The sequence below is a fragment of the Callithrix jacchus genome, chromosome 8 (assembly GCF_049354715.1).
Source record: "Callithrix jacchus isolate 240 chromosome 8, calJac240_pri, whole genome shotgun sequence".
NCBI classification, from domain to species: Eukaryota; Metazoa; Chordata; class Mammalia; order Primates; family Cebidae; genus Callithrix; species Callithrix jacchus.
Window position 1 is genome coordinate 30468655 of NC_133509.1, and position 14394 is coordinate 30483048.

The window sequence follows — 14394 nt, forward strand, 5'->3', positions numbered from 1 at the left end:
GGATTGAAATTACATGTTTTCTGGCAAAAAATACCATATAAGTGATTTGCACTTCTCAGGGTTGACAGATTAGGCAAAGAAAAATACAGAATCCAGCTGGGCATGGTGGCTCATGCCTGTAATCCCAGCATTTTTGGAGGCCGAGGTGGGCAGATCACAAGGTCAGGGGATCAAGACCATCCTGGCCAACATGGTGAAACCCCATCTCTGCTAAAAATACAGAAGTATTTGCTGGGTGTGGTGGCATGTGCCTGTAGTCCTAGCTACTTGGGAGGCTGAGGCAGGAGAATCACTTGAACCCCAGAGGCGGAGATTGCAATGAGCCAAGATCGTGATGCCACTGCGCTCCAGCCTGGCGACAGAGCGAGACTCCATCCCAAAAATTAAGGAAAGAAAAGAAAAATACAGGATGCTAATTAAATTCAAATGTTAGAGAGGCAACAAATAGTTTTATAGTATGAATATGCCCTATGTAATACCTTATTCTCAGTGCATTGTATCACAGTTTACCTGATACTGGTATTTCTGGGGATGTAAACTTTGATGTTAAGGTGGTGTTTGGGGTTCTCTCTACTGAACGTTGCCATTTATTCCTTTTTGATTAATAAACATGGCTGTATGTGGTGGCTCATGCCTGTAATACTGGTGCTTTGGGAAGCTGAGGCAAGAGGATCACTTGAGTCCAGTAGTTTGAGACCAGCCTGGGCAACATAGTGATACCCCATCTCTATGCACACATGCACACAAAAGCTATGTTGGTGTTGTATGTCTGTGGTCCCAGCTACTTGGGAGGCTGAGGTGGGAGGATCACTTGAGCCTGGAGGGGAATGGAGGCTGCAGTGAGCCATAATTGCACCATTGGCCTTGGACAGAGGGAGACCCTGTCTCAGAAGGTCTTAGAGACTATGGAAAATCCTGTTTGTCCTCAAACTTTCATCCACTAATTTTAATATCTACTAGTGTATCTTATCTGTAGAAATTATTACTGTGATATTTTAGTGGCAGTTTTGTATTTCCCTCATTTCTTCTGTGTTTATTAATTGGAACTTTAAGAAAGTGCAGTCCCTTCTTCCACCACTTAATTTATTCAGTTATTTAATATTTTTCAGTTTGGAATAATATTCTTTGGGTTATAACTCAATATGGTACTGTCATTATTAATTTCATTGTTCAACTTGTTCCAGCTTTCATTATTTGGAGATCTTTCAGCTTGGGTCCTGTGTCCTTTTGACATGCCATATCCTTTTTTTTTTTTTTCTTTTGGAGACAGGGTCTCGCTCTTTTGTGCAGACTGGAGTGCGGTGACATGATCATGGCTCACTGCAGCCTCGACCTCCCTGGGCTCTGGTGATCCTCACACCTCAGCCTTCTCAGTAGCTACAGGTGTGTGCCACCACACTAGGCTACTTTTTGTATATTTTTTTTTTTCTAGAGATGGGGTTTTACCATGTTGACCAGGCTGGTGTTGAACTCCTGGGCTCAAGTGATCTGCCCATTTCAGCTTCCCAAGGTCTTGGGATTATAGACGTGAGCCACTGTGCCTGGCCCTTGAGCACTTCTTTAAGTCATTTTTTATTGCGATTGTTATAACCTATTGCTTTAGCATATTCATAGAATTGTATATCCATCACCCGTTTTAGGACATTTTCATTCCTCCCCCCCCAAAAAAAATCACATGCCAAGTTATCATTCCCAAAATTCACCATTCCTCAGCCCTTGGCAACCACTAATCTACTTTCTGTCCCTATGGATTTGCCTATTCTGGACATTTCATATAAATAGAATTATATATGATCCTTTTTGATTGCTTCTTTCTCTTAGCATAATGTTGTCAGGATTGTGTTAGTTTCCTAGAATTGCTACAACAGAAATGTATGCTTTCATAGTTCCGTAGGCTAGAAGTCCAAAATATTGGTGTTAGCAACACCATACTCCCTCAGAAAGCTCCTGGGAGAAGGATCTGTTCCATGGCTCTTTCCAGGCTTCTGGTGGCTGCCAGCAATCCTTGGCATTCACTCTCACCTCTGTCTCTGTCTTCACATGACATTCTCTCTCTCAGTTGCTCTCTCTCTTTCTGTGTCTGCCTGCCTGTTTGTCCCTGTGTTTTCACATGGCCTTCTTTTTTAAAAAAATTTAATCTTAAGAGACAGGGTCTCTGTCACCTGGACTGGACTGCAGTGGTGCAGTCACAGCTCACTCCAACACCTGGCCTCACGTGATCCTCCCACCTTAGCCTCTCCAAGTGCTGGAATTACCATTGTAAGCCACCACACAGCCGCCACCGCTGCCTTTTTTTTTTTTTTTTTTTTTTTTTGAGACAGAGTCTCACTCTGTCACTCAGGCTAGAGTGCAGTGGCACGATCTCAGCTCACTGCAACCTCTGTCTCCTGGGTTCAAGAGATTCTCCTGCCTCAGCCTTTCAAGTAGCTGGGATTACAGGTGTCTGACACCACGCCTGGCTAATTTTTTGTATTTTTAGTAGAGACAGGATTTCACCATGTTGGCCAGGCTGGTCTCCAACTCCTGACCTCAAGTGATCCACCCAGCTCAGCCTCCCAAAGTACTGGGATTACAGGTGTGAGCCACCGCGCCTGGCCCCACATAGTCTTCTTACAAGGATATTAGTCATTGGATTTAGGGACCACTCTAATCCAGTACTATCTTATATTAACTTGATTACCTCTGCAAAGATCCTGTTTTCAAATTAGGTCAAATTCACAGATACTAGGGGTTTGGACAGCATATCTTCAATGGAGACAGTGATTTAACCCACAATAAGGGATCCTTTATGTTGTAAAACATATGAGAGCTTCATTCCTTTTTGTGGCCAAATTACACTCTGTTGTATGAATAAACCACATTTTATTTATCCATTCTTCAGTTGATGGACATTTAGGTGGTTTTCCACTTTTTCCCTATTAATGAATATTGCTGCTATGAGCATTCTTGTAAAGTTTTTGCATGGATATGTTTTCATTTCTCTTGGGTATGTATCTAGAGTTGAGTTGTAGGATCATAGAGGAACTGCCAGGCTATTTTTCAAAGTGGCTGTCCTATTTTACCTTCCCACAAGCAGGATATGAGCAGTGTATTTCTCTCCATCCTCACCGACCTACAGTTGCTTTGATCTATTTTTGATTATAGCTGTCTCACTGGATGTGAAGTGGTACCTTATTGTGATTTTGATTCCATTGCCCTGATGGCTAATGGTGTTGAGCATCTTTTCATGTGCTTTTGCTCATTTATATATCTTCTTTGGAGAAATATCTAGTCAGATATTTTGCCTGTTTTAAGATTTGGTTATTTGTCTTTTAAGAGTCCCTTAGCTAATATATAATTCACAGAAAATGTTCTCCCATTCTTTGTGTCTTTTCACTGTCTTAGTGTAGTGTCCTTTGAAGCCAAAAGTTTAATTTTAATGATATCTAGTTTATTTTTGTTGTTCCTTGTGCTTTTGGTTTCATATGTAAGAAACAAGTGCTAGGCCAGGTGCGGTGGCTCACACCTGTAATCTTAGCACTTTGGGAGGCCGAGGTGGGTGGATCACCTGAGGTCAGGAGTTCAATTTCAAGAAACAAGTGCTTACTCCAAGATCATAAAGATTATGCCTATGTTTTCTTCTAACAATTTTATGCTTTTACCTTCCACAATTTGTTCTTTGACCCATTTTGAGTTAATTTTTATATATGGTGAGAGGTAGGGGTTGAAATTTATTCTTTTGCTTGTGGATATCCAGTTCTCCCAATTAAAAAGATTATTCTTTCCCCCATGGAATTGTTTTGGCACCCTTGTCAAAGATCTGTTGTCTATAGACATATGACTTTATTTCTGGACTTCTAATTCTATTCCATTGATCTAAATATCTATCCTTATGCCAGTACCACACTTTTTGTGTATGTGTGACAGAGTCTTGCTGTATTGTCCAGGCTATTCTCAAACTCCTGGCCTCAAGTGATCGATCCTCCCACCTCAGCCTTCCAAAGTGCTAGGATTACAGGTGGGAGCTTTTGCACCCAGCCTCACACCATCTTGATTACATAGTTTTGTAGTACATTTAGAAGTCAGGGTCCAGGCATGGTGGCTTACACCTGTAATCCCAGCACTTCGGGAGGCTAAGGCAGGCAAGATCACCAGGTCAGGAAATCAAGACCATCATAGCCATCATAGTGAAACCCCATCTCTACTTTAAAATACAAAAATTAGCTGGGGATGGTGGTGCATGTCTATAATGCCAGCTACTTGGGAGGCTGAGGTAGGAGAATCACTTGAACTTGGGAGGTGGAGATTGCAGTGAGCTGAGATTGCACCACTGCACTCCAGACTGGCAACAGACCAAGACTCTGTCTCAAAAAAAAGAGAAAGTATGCATCTTCTGACTTTGTTCTTTTTCAGGATTACTTACTATTCTGGGTTCTTCAGATTTCCATATAAATTTTAGGATCAGTTTCTCAGTTTTTGCAAAGAAGTTAGCTAGGTTTTTGATTGGGTTTACTTTGATCAATAGATCAGCTGGGGAGCATTGTTAACAATATTAAGTCTTTAGATCTGTAAATATGGGATGTCATTATATTTATTTAGGTTTAATTTCAATAATGTTTTGAAGTTTTCAGAGTATAATGTAAATTTTATGCTTATTAAATTTATTCCTAGATATTTTATTCCTGTTGATGGTATTATAAATGGAATTATTTTGACTTCATTTTCAGTTTCTTTATTGCTACTATGCAGAAATAAAATTGATTTTTATATATTGTTCTTGTCTCCTGTACTCTTGCTGAATTCATTTATTAGTTCTGTTGTTGTTTTTTTTAAATGGATTCCTTAAGATATTCTATATGCAAGATCATGTCATCTGCCTTTTTTGTTATCTTGCTAGTTGTGCTGAGTAGAATCTTCAGTACAAAGTTTATTAGAAGCAGTGAAAGCAGATGTCCTTGTCTTAATCCTCATTGGAGGAGGAAAGTATCCATCTTTCACCATTAAGCATGATGTTAGCTGTGGGTGTTTTATAGCTGACCTTTATCAAGTTGAGGAAATACCCTTATATTTCTATTTTTTTTTATATATTTTTATCATGAAAAGGTATTGGATTTAGTCAGATATCTTTTCAGGTATCTACTGAGATAATCTTACAGGTTTTTTTTCTTTTATTAATCTAGTACATTGCATTGATTTGTGTATGTTGAGCCAGCTCTTTGTTTCTGTGATAAATCCTATTTGCTCATAGTATATAGTCTTTTTTATATGTTGCTAGATTTCAGTTTACTAGCTTTTTTTTTTTTTTGAGGATGTGTGTGTGTGTGTTCATAAGGGATACTGGCCTATAGTTTACTTGTGATGTCTTTGCCCAGTTTTTGTATCAGCATAATTCCGGCCCTGTAGAAGGAGTAGGCAAGTGCTCCCTCCTGGTTTTTAGAAAAATCTAGGAAGGATTGGTATTAATTCCTTAAACATTTGGTAGATTTTGCTAATGAAACTATCTTGAAATTTTATTTGATCACTAATTTAATATCTTAAATATGTACTAAGGTGTTTTATTTCTACTTGAGTTAGTTTAACTTTTGAGTCAGTAATTTACATTATTTTATTTGTTGGCATATAGTTGTTCATAGTATACATTTATTTTTATTTTCACGGATTTTTTTTCTTTTATTTTTTATCTATCATGGTCGTGAGTTGTGATCAAGGATGTTTTTAAAGCTAAACATTTCCCTCTGAGCATTTCCTTCAGCCCTTTCCCATAGCTTGTGATATGTATTTTTATTTTTAATATAATTTTGCGATTTCTGTATTTCTTCCTTGATTCAATTGTTGTTAAGAATTTCTTAAAATGTTTTTGAAGCCAGGTGCAGTGACTCATGGTTCAAACTCCTGGGCTCAAGGGATTCTCCCCCCAGGCAACTGTACTACAGGCACAGTTATCTTTTAAATTATATTTTCTTGTAATATTGTTATACCCCTCCATCTCCCAGTATATCTTTTATCTATAAAACATAAAAGATCCATTTTGGTGTGTCTGTGAAATGGGTCTCTGATGCAATCTTGTTTTCAAATGGCTGCCCATTTGTCTCAGCAATATTTATTGATAATCAGTATCCATAAATTATATGGATATTTATTTTTGGAAGTTAGTATAGTGCTGGGAACAGCTTAGGTCACCTAGGAATATGTTATGGAGTGAGAAAATAGGGCCTAGGCCTGAATTTTGAAAGGATCCCAAAATGTCAGCAGTTGAAGAGGAGGAATCAACAAAAGCCAGGGCCCTCAGGAAATGATTCTCTCAGTAAAAGAGAGAGACTTACCAAGTCGAAGCTTGCTGAGAGATTGAGGAAGTGGAAGGCAAGAAGTTGTTCACAAGATCTAGCCACATGGACACCATGGACCTTAGTGACTGCTGTTTGGAGTGGCAAAGGCAAATGTTAGATTAGGTTGGGTTCAGCAGTCAGTGAGAAGTGGGAGATGGCAAACAGTGACACTAGTTGCAAGATGCTTATCTGTGAAGGGCAGTAGAGTGAAGAGGAAGGTTTTTTTTTTATTTTTATTTTTGAGACGAAGTCTCACTCTGTCTCCCAGACCGGAGTGCAGTGGCGTCATCTCGGCTCACTGCAACCTCCACCTGCCATTTTCAAGCAGTTATCCTGCCTCAGCTTCACAAATAGCTGGGATTACAGGCACCTGCCACCATGCCCAGCTAATTTTTATTTTTTTTTGGTAGAGATGGGGTTTCATCATCTTGGCCAGGCTGGTTTTGAACCCACATCAGACTCCCAAAGTGCTGGGATTACAGGCGTGAGCTGCGTACCCGGCCTAGAGGAAGGTTTTAAAGATGAAAGAAGCTGGGCACAGCGACTCAAGCCTATAATCCCAACACTTTGGGAGGCTGCAGAGGAAGGACCACTTGAGCCCAGGAGTTCAAGACCAACATGGGCAACAGGGTAAGACCCTGTCTCTACAAAAATTTTGTAAAAATTAGTCAAGTGGTGTGGCTAATAGGAAGGATTCAGTGAAGAGGAAGAGGTGGAAGCAACAAGTGAAGAGACTGGTGATAAGTAATGAAAGGCTTCTGACAGGGCAGTGAGAGAGCTAAGCCTGAGGCAGAAGGGCCTGGTTTCTGTTGCAGCAGGTGAGAAGGGGATGAGGATAGAGACAGAACTGTCTTTGTTTCCTCCTTTATTGTCATCAGAGTAGCAATAGGTTACAGGTGGTGATGAAGGTAGGATGGTGGGTACTTGTGAGTTCCAGCAGAGGCCAAGGGTCATGTTGTTGAGGAGCTTGCTGAGGTAGGGGTTTGATAACCACATTGCAGATCCACAGGGTCACCCCATCTAGTCCCCAGTTAGGACCTTTAACTTGGCTGCTGCACCTGGGGTGGGGGCCAAGGGTTCAGCTTTTCATAGCCCATTTCTTTCCTCCCATCCGATCTTCCACATTTATTACCCCCACTAAACTCCCCCAGCCATGGCCTCATTCCTGTTGTCCAGGTGGTGCAGAAGGCCTCCCATGCACTGACCCCCAGTACTCCCCAGATTGGAAGGCTGGCAGAGCACCCCATACTCTGAGGCCTGAGTTGTTCCAATCCCTGTTGGAACTCTCCTGTAAGCAGCCTCTGCCTGTGGCTTAGATGGGGAGCAGAGATCGTCTCAGTACTCATTTCTGTTGCTGTGGTCTCCTTGAGGGGACATCCAGCCTCTTGGATTCCCATAAGGGAAGACCTTTCCAGTTGAGTCATCCCATTGGAAGCTGTTAGATGCAGTTCAGAGGCAGAGAAGATAATTCTGTGCTTGCCTTCTGGCTCTCTCCTGAGTATCCTCTCTTCTGCAGGGGTGTACAAACTTGCCTGATTCCAGGGATTCATGGATAGGGGATCAGCGAGGCCGTTCTGCAGTGAGGAACAATCACCTATATCTGGCCAGGTCTACCTGGAAGAACTCTGCCTACAGTGAGTTGTGGGCAATGTTGGGGATAGCCACCTGCCTGGTTTGGGGACTTAGGGGCTGATGGCTGCTAGATCTTAGTGAGTCACTGGTCCGAGGGAGAGCTGTTGCTGTCTTGAGGCACTGATGTTCAGTGCCATCACAGGGCCTTCACCTATTTATTGTAGGCCGCAGAGCCTCCCTGGGCAGTTGCTGCTGCTCACCATGCAGTCCATCCAGCTTGGGGACCTGCTTTTCCTCCTCTTATCAGGATTTGGCCAAGCACATCGTGGACACTTCTATGGCTGATGTGAGTATCTGCTCTCACCCATCCCCACCATACCTTTACCCAGACCTCTGCTGGGTATGCAGAAAGAGAAAGTAGGAAAAAAGCTGGGCAGATTAGGGAGCCCAAGACTTTTGGGCATCTTCAGTGGTTCTTCATCTTGAGTAAAGGGGAATTTGGGCCAGGCACAGTAGCTCATGCCTATAATCCCAACATTTTGGGAGGCTGAAGTGGGAGGATCATTTGAGGTCAGGAGTTCGAGACCAGCCTGGGAAGCACAGCAAGATCTTGTCTCTACAAAAAAATTAAAATATTAAACCATTCATGGTAGCTCACACTTGTAATCCCAGCACTTTGGGAGGCAGAGGTGGGCAGATGCTTGAGTCCAGGAGTTCAAGACCAGCCTGGGCAACATGGCGAAACCTTGTCTCTACAAAAAATACAAAAAGTTAGCCGGGTCTGGTGGTATGTACTGTAGTCCTAGCAACTGGGAGGCTGAGGTGGAAGGATTGCTTAAGTCTAGGATGTTAAGGCTGCAGTGAGCCATGATCACGCCACTGAACTCCAGCCTGGGTGACAGAGCTAGACCTTGTCTCAGAAAAAAAAAAAAGAAAAGGGGAATTTATCAGATGCAAGCCAGACTGACTAACACAGGGGCTTAGTTTTTACGGTGTCTCCTAATTTGGATGTGGCCATTGTGTCCCCAGGTAATGGCTGCTTGTTCGGATAATCTGCACAACCTCTTCAGCTGCCAGGCAACAGCTGGCTGGAAGTAAGTTTGTGCAGGGTCCTTGGTATACTGTCCCTCTTGTTCCTAAGCTTGTCACCCTGCTTAGCTTCTCTCCTCCTTACCTTTACCTGGATTCCTCGAGTCTTCACTGTGACCCCCACCTTTGTGATCCTTGGAACTCATTTTTGATCCCCTCTTCTCTATGCTTGATCCCCTCAGCTATCAGGGTGAGGAACAGGCAGTGCAGCTTTACTACAAGGTGTTTTCTTCCACTCGGCATGGCTTCCTGGGGGCAGGTGTGGTGTCCCAGCCACTGTCTCACGTGTGGGCAGCTGTCAGTGACCCCACTCTGTGGCCGCTGTATTACAAGCCTCTTCAGACAGCAAGGCTGCATCAGCGAGTGACCAACAGCATCAACCTGGGTGAGCCCAGGGAAGGAAGGCTTCCATGGGGCCTAGCTTCTGGTGTGCCCAATGGGGTCTTGCTGGGGGATAGAGATGGAAGGTTGGAGGCAGCCTTCTTGGGAGGCCAGGTACTTAGGTTACCTTGATTGCTCATCCTGGGTTGAGCTATGTGTCAGGTTATAGGGTGATGGCAGGAGGGCTGCTCCCTGACCAGGAAGGCTTTAAGACTAGGTTTGTCCATGGGCCTCCTGACCTTCCTTATCCCTGTCCCTCCAGTGTATTTGGTGTGTGACACCACCCTGTGTGCACTGAAGCAGCCACGGGATTTCTGTTGTGTCTGCGTGGAAGCCAAAGAGGTGCCTGCCTTGGTGGTAAAGACATTGTGGGAAGAACTTGGGCTGAAGTGTTGTGAGAAATAATCTATGTGGGCATTAGGTCCTCTGGGGGAAGGAGCATAAATTGAGGCTGGAGCCAGGGTAGGGGTGGCTTGAAGGCTGGCCAGTGTTGCCTTTCACCATACTGTCTACTCAGGAGTCTGTTCCTGTTTTGTCCATACTACACAGGTAGGACTCTCATTTCCCCCTGTCCCCAGGGTCACCTGTCAGTCATGGCAGCCCAGTCTGTGTATGATACATCCATGCCAAGACCCAGCAGAAAAATGGTTCGCGGGGAGATCCTGCCCAGTGCCTGGATCTTGCAGCCTGTCACCGTGGAAGGGAGGGAAGTCACCAGAGTCATCTACTTAGCCCAGGTGATAAACCCCTTGCAGCCAGCCTCACAGCACAGCCTGACTTGGTCCTACAGCCCCCTAGGTTTTTTGTGTCTCACTGTTGAACATCCTCCAGTGCCCATGCTCTCTGGCCTGAGACCAGGAGACTGGGGTTTCCTGGGCTTGCAGTAAGGGGAGTCAGGGGATAATTGGAGAGGAGGGAATGAGACAGGAGTTTATTAACCTTTTCTGAAGCTCCTGTCACCAAAGACCTAGTGACCTGCATCCTGTGGCTGATCCCAGGGTCCTTAGGAGATAGATGAGTCATTGTGAAGCCTCAGCAGAGCAGAGTGATGACCTGTTTCGTTCACCTCTCCCCTCCCAGTCTGTTGACTTGGACTTTGTCACTAGGAGGTGAACACCAATACTTAGATATGAATAGCAGAGGCCAAGGGCCTGTAAACACCAAGCCACAATCTGAGGTGCTTCTCCCATCGCCACAGGCTTGGGGGACTCCTTGGGGCTAGAGTGCAGCTGGTGCACACTCTCAAGTCTATTTGCACCTTAAATTCTTCTCTCTCTGCTTTCAGGTGGAACTTGGGGCTCCAGCCTTCCCGCCTCAGCTCCTGAACTCTTTCATCAAACAGCAGCCACTAGTTATAGCCAGACTGGCTTCTTTCCTCGGTAGCTAGCATCTCACCATCAAGATGGTGCTGGCTGGGATTCCAGTCCCAGGCTGCTTAAAAGAGACACTGTAGCAGCTCCTTGTTACTTTCCATACCCTGGTGCAGGAAAAGCTACTGTGGCTGATTGGGGCAGACAGCACTGGCCCAGGGATGCCAGCAAAGCTCAGTTAGTACTTGATCACAGCTGGCACCAGTGCAGAGCAAATGGTTTGAGCTCCTGGCCCTGGCTGTCCAGAGTGAATGCAGCTCAGCTCACCTTTTGGATTTCTGACCTTTCCTGTTGCTGGGACTGCAGCAGACAGGCTACTACTTAAGGACCAGAATTGGGCACAGCCAGCAGAGCCGGAGGACTGCAGTGCTTTGGCAAGATGATTCCACAAGCTGGTAGGGAAGCAGGCAGCCAATGGCCAAGACTCTGCTCTGAATCTACCTCCAGCATTCAGCTCCACTGTGTGGTAGGACATTAAAAATACCAAAACAGGATTTTAAAAAAAGCTGTACAAACCAGAACACTGATTCAGAATATTTTCTCCCTCTTGAATTTTTGCAAAATACTTTATTATTGATTTTTTCTTTTTTCTCCCTTTTCCTCCCAGGAGAAGACATTTGGGTCTTGACACGAGTCAGGGGTGCTGAGTGATGCTCTTATATGGAGCTGTCACTCTAGAGCTGTCAGATGGAAGACACCGTAGAACCACGTTGGAGAGATATGGGGTCAGGGTGAGGGGCCAAGGTCTTTGAGGACTGGTTGGAGTGGCAACTAGATGCTGGTTGCTGACAAGGCAAGAGGAATTTCAGAGCTTAAACATTGTCCTTTGAGGAGGGGAGAGGAGATGAATGAACTCCCAGGGGAGGTGAGTGGCTTGTTGGGAGGATGCTCAGTTTCAGAACTTACCTCAGTCAGTTGGGAGGTGTGGAGTCCTGAGTATTCCATGATTTCTCTCTGGCCTTACCTATCCTAGGATGGGATGGGATGGAGAGTGGGTTCAGTTTTCTTGTACTTTAGCCTGGCTGGATGTGAACCGTGAATATTCTGTGTGTTTACTTGCAAGTGGTAGGGTTAGGGAAGATTCCCATCTTTAGTTCTGGTGCGCAAAATCTTTTGAGGATTCAGAAGATGTGGTAAAAGGTGTGTTTCTGTATAGCATGGCAGAGATTTATTTTTCTAAAGTGTTTGCAGGGCATTTTCCCTCTTACCTCAGATTATTTATATATTGTTGATTGAAGGTTTTTAAAAATTACTTTTTAAACTTCTATTTCTCCGGTAAATTTTTTTGGTGACATATTTAACACTCTATTTACGTACTCCTACCTCTTGTCATATAAATCTCTGACTACTGACCAAAAGTCAGATCACTTTTAAATTAAAAGTCCTCTGCATACTTTATCTAGTAAAGAGTAGATGAAATACTGCACTGCAATAGTCTAAGTGTGTCATTCAAGCTTGGCAGTTAGCTGAAGATCACACTGGCAATACCCACTCATAGCCAATTCAAAGATTCAGTTTACATGTATGTACAGTTTCCCATGAACTTGGCATTTCTTTGCAGGATAAACAGCAACCAGGTAAGTTGCTCAACTATTGCCCAAGTAAGAACTGAAGTGGAGGATCCAGAACAGTCACTGCCACATCTAACAGTGACCACAGTGCTCTGAGGCTTCTGAGGCAGTCACCTATGGGAATCTGAGTACGGAGTTAACCAGGAGGTAACCCTGTCTGCCTTAATAGAGAAGTCATCCGGGCGTGGTGGCTCATGCCTGTAATTCCATCATTTTGGGAGTCTGAGGCAGGTGGATCACCTGAGGTCAGGAGTTTGAGACCAGCCTGGCCAACATGGTGAAACCTTGTCTCTACTAAAAATACAAAAAATGAGCCAGGCATGGTGGCACACTCCTGTAGTCTCAGCTACTAGGGAGGCTGAGGCACAAGAACTGCTTGAACCTGGGAGGCGGAGGTTGCAGTGAGCCAAGATCTTGCCACTGCACTATAGCCTGGGTGACAGAGTGAGACTCCATCTCAAAAAAAAACAAACAAAAAAACCCACACACCAGAGCAGACTTAATCAGCAACTGAAAGATTGAGAGGGACCTTGTAGCAAAAAACAAAAGTGGAGTAAGATTTTGGTTTCACTGGGTGGTTCTCATACTTTTGCCTACATCAGAATCACCTGAAAGCTTTTCTTATGTTCCAGGCTGGGCCCTACCCCACGTTACTGGTTTGGTAGCCTCAGGGAGGGACCAGATATTTGTATTAACAAGAAGTCTTGCTGGGTGTGGTGGCTCACACTGGTAATCCCAGCATTTTGGGAGGCCAACGTGGGCGTTATCACTGGTTCAGGAGATCGAGACCATCCTGGCCAACATGGTAAAACCCCATCTCTACTAAAAATACAAAATATTAGCTGGGTGTGGGGCATGCACCTGTAGTCCCAGCTTCTTGGGAGGCTGAGGCAGGAGAATTGCTTGAACCTGGGGGCTAAAGGTTGCAGTAAGCCAAGATTGTGCCACTGCACTCCAGCCTGGGCAACAGAGTGACTCCATTTCAAAAAATAAAAAGTCCCAGAGGGCCCTTAAGTTTGCTGGTTTGGGGACCACACTATCAACAGCTGGATTTGACAATTAAAAAGAAAAGAATCTTATTAGTTCACTGGCCCACTAGCTGCCTGTCTCCACAATCCTTAGAGTAGCCTTTAAGGCTCACACAGGCCAGCAGGAAGTTTCCCTCATCGGGAACATGTTAAATTTCCATTCAGAATGCCAAGAACTTGATTTTAACTAAGTGGGCCTTAAGCCAGGCCTGGGTTATGGCCCAGCCCTTCAATCTCAGCATCCTTTGGTGTTTCAGGTTTTCCTCTCCTGCCCATCCCATGTCACACACCTCAGCTGGGTGATCTGGAAAAAGTCAAGAAGTAGCCATGAGCCTGACGCTTACCTGAAGCTTCCTGGGGCAGTGCTGGTCCTTGGGCATAGAAACAAAATTTATTTATTTTTGTTTTTGAGACGGAGTTTCACTCTTGTTACCCAGGCTGGAGTGCAATGGTGCAATCTCGGCTCACCGCAACCTCCGCCTCCTGGGTTCAGGCAATTCTCCTGCCTCAGCCTCCTAAGTAGCTGGGATTACAGGCACGCACCACCATGCCCAGCTAATTTTTTGTATTTTTAGTAGAGACGGGGTTTCACCATGGTGACCAGGATGGTCCCAATCTCTTGACCTTGTGATCCACTCACCTCAGCCTCCCAAAGTGCTGGGATTACAGACGTGAGCCACCATGCCCAGCCCTGAAAAAAAATTTTTTTTAAAGACAGGTGTCACTCTGCAGCCAATGCTGGAGTGCAGTGGCTTGATCATGGCTCACTGTAGCCTTGATTTCCTGGGCTCAAGTGATCCTCTGACCTCAGCCTCCCAAGTAGCTGGGACCATAGGCATGGACCACTACTCCTGACCAATTTTCTTTTGTATTTTTATGAAGATGGGGTTTCCCCATGTTGCCCAGGCTGGTTTCAAACTCCTGAGCACAAGTGATCCTCCCTCCTTGACCTCCCAAAGTGCTGGGATTACAGGTGTGAGCAACCAGATCCAGTTGAGAAAGCATTCCTTAAAACTTTTTTGGTTCCCAGGCATTCAGAACAAATTGGATTTAAAGGATAAACATAAAAAGGCCTTTG

The 14394-nt window shown here is 44.5% G+C and overlaps 1 protein-coding gene across 28 annotated transcripts in view; it reads left to right on the forward strand.

Annotated features, from left to right (window-relative positions):
• The window catches only part of STARD9 (StAR related lipid transfer domain containing 9), a 206828-nt gene extending 194846 nt beyond the window's left edge, over positions 1-11982 (forward strand). For 11 of the 28 annotated variants that reach the window (XR_013520876.1, XM_078334028.1, XM_078334023.1 and 8 more), the window contains 7 exons: positions 7822-7939; positions 8102-8223; positions 8907-8971; positions 9149-9351; positions 9610-9704; positions 9926-10084; positions 10633-11982. Coding sequence is in view for 14 of the 28 variants with exons in the window: in XM_078334028.1 (XP_078190154.1) it covers positions 7822-7939; positions 8102-8223; positions 8907-8971; positions 9149-9351; positions 9610-9704; positions 9926-10084; positions 10633-10734 (864 nt within the window). In the remaining 14 variants the exon portion in view is untranslated. Of the gene's footprint in view, positions 1-7821; positions 7940-8101; positions 8224-8906; positions 8972-9148; positions 9352-9609; positions 9705-9896; positions 10085-10632 lie in introns of all 28 variants that reach the window. The other 17 variants (XR_013520869.1, XR_013520878.1, XR_013520870.1 and 14 more) reach the window with 12 other exon arrangements.
• The last annotated feature ends 2412 nt before the right edge of the window (positions 11983-14394 follow it).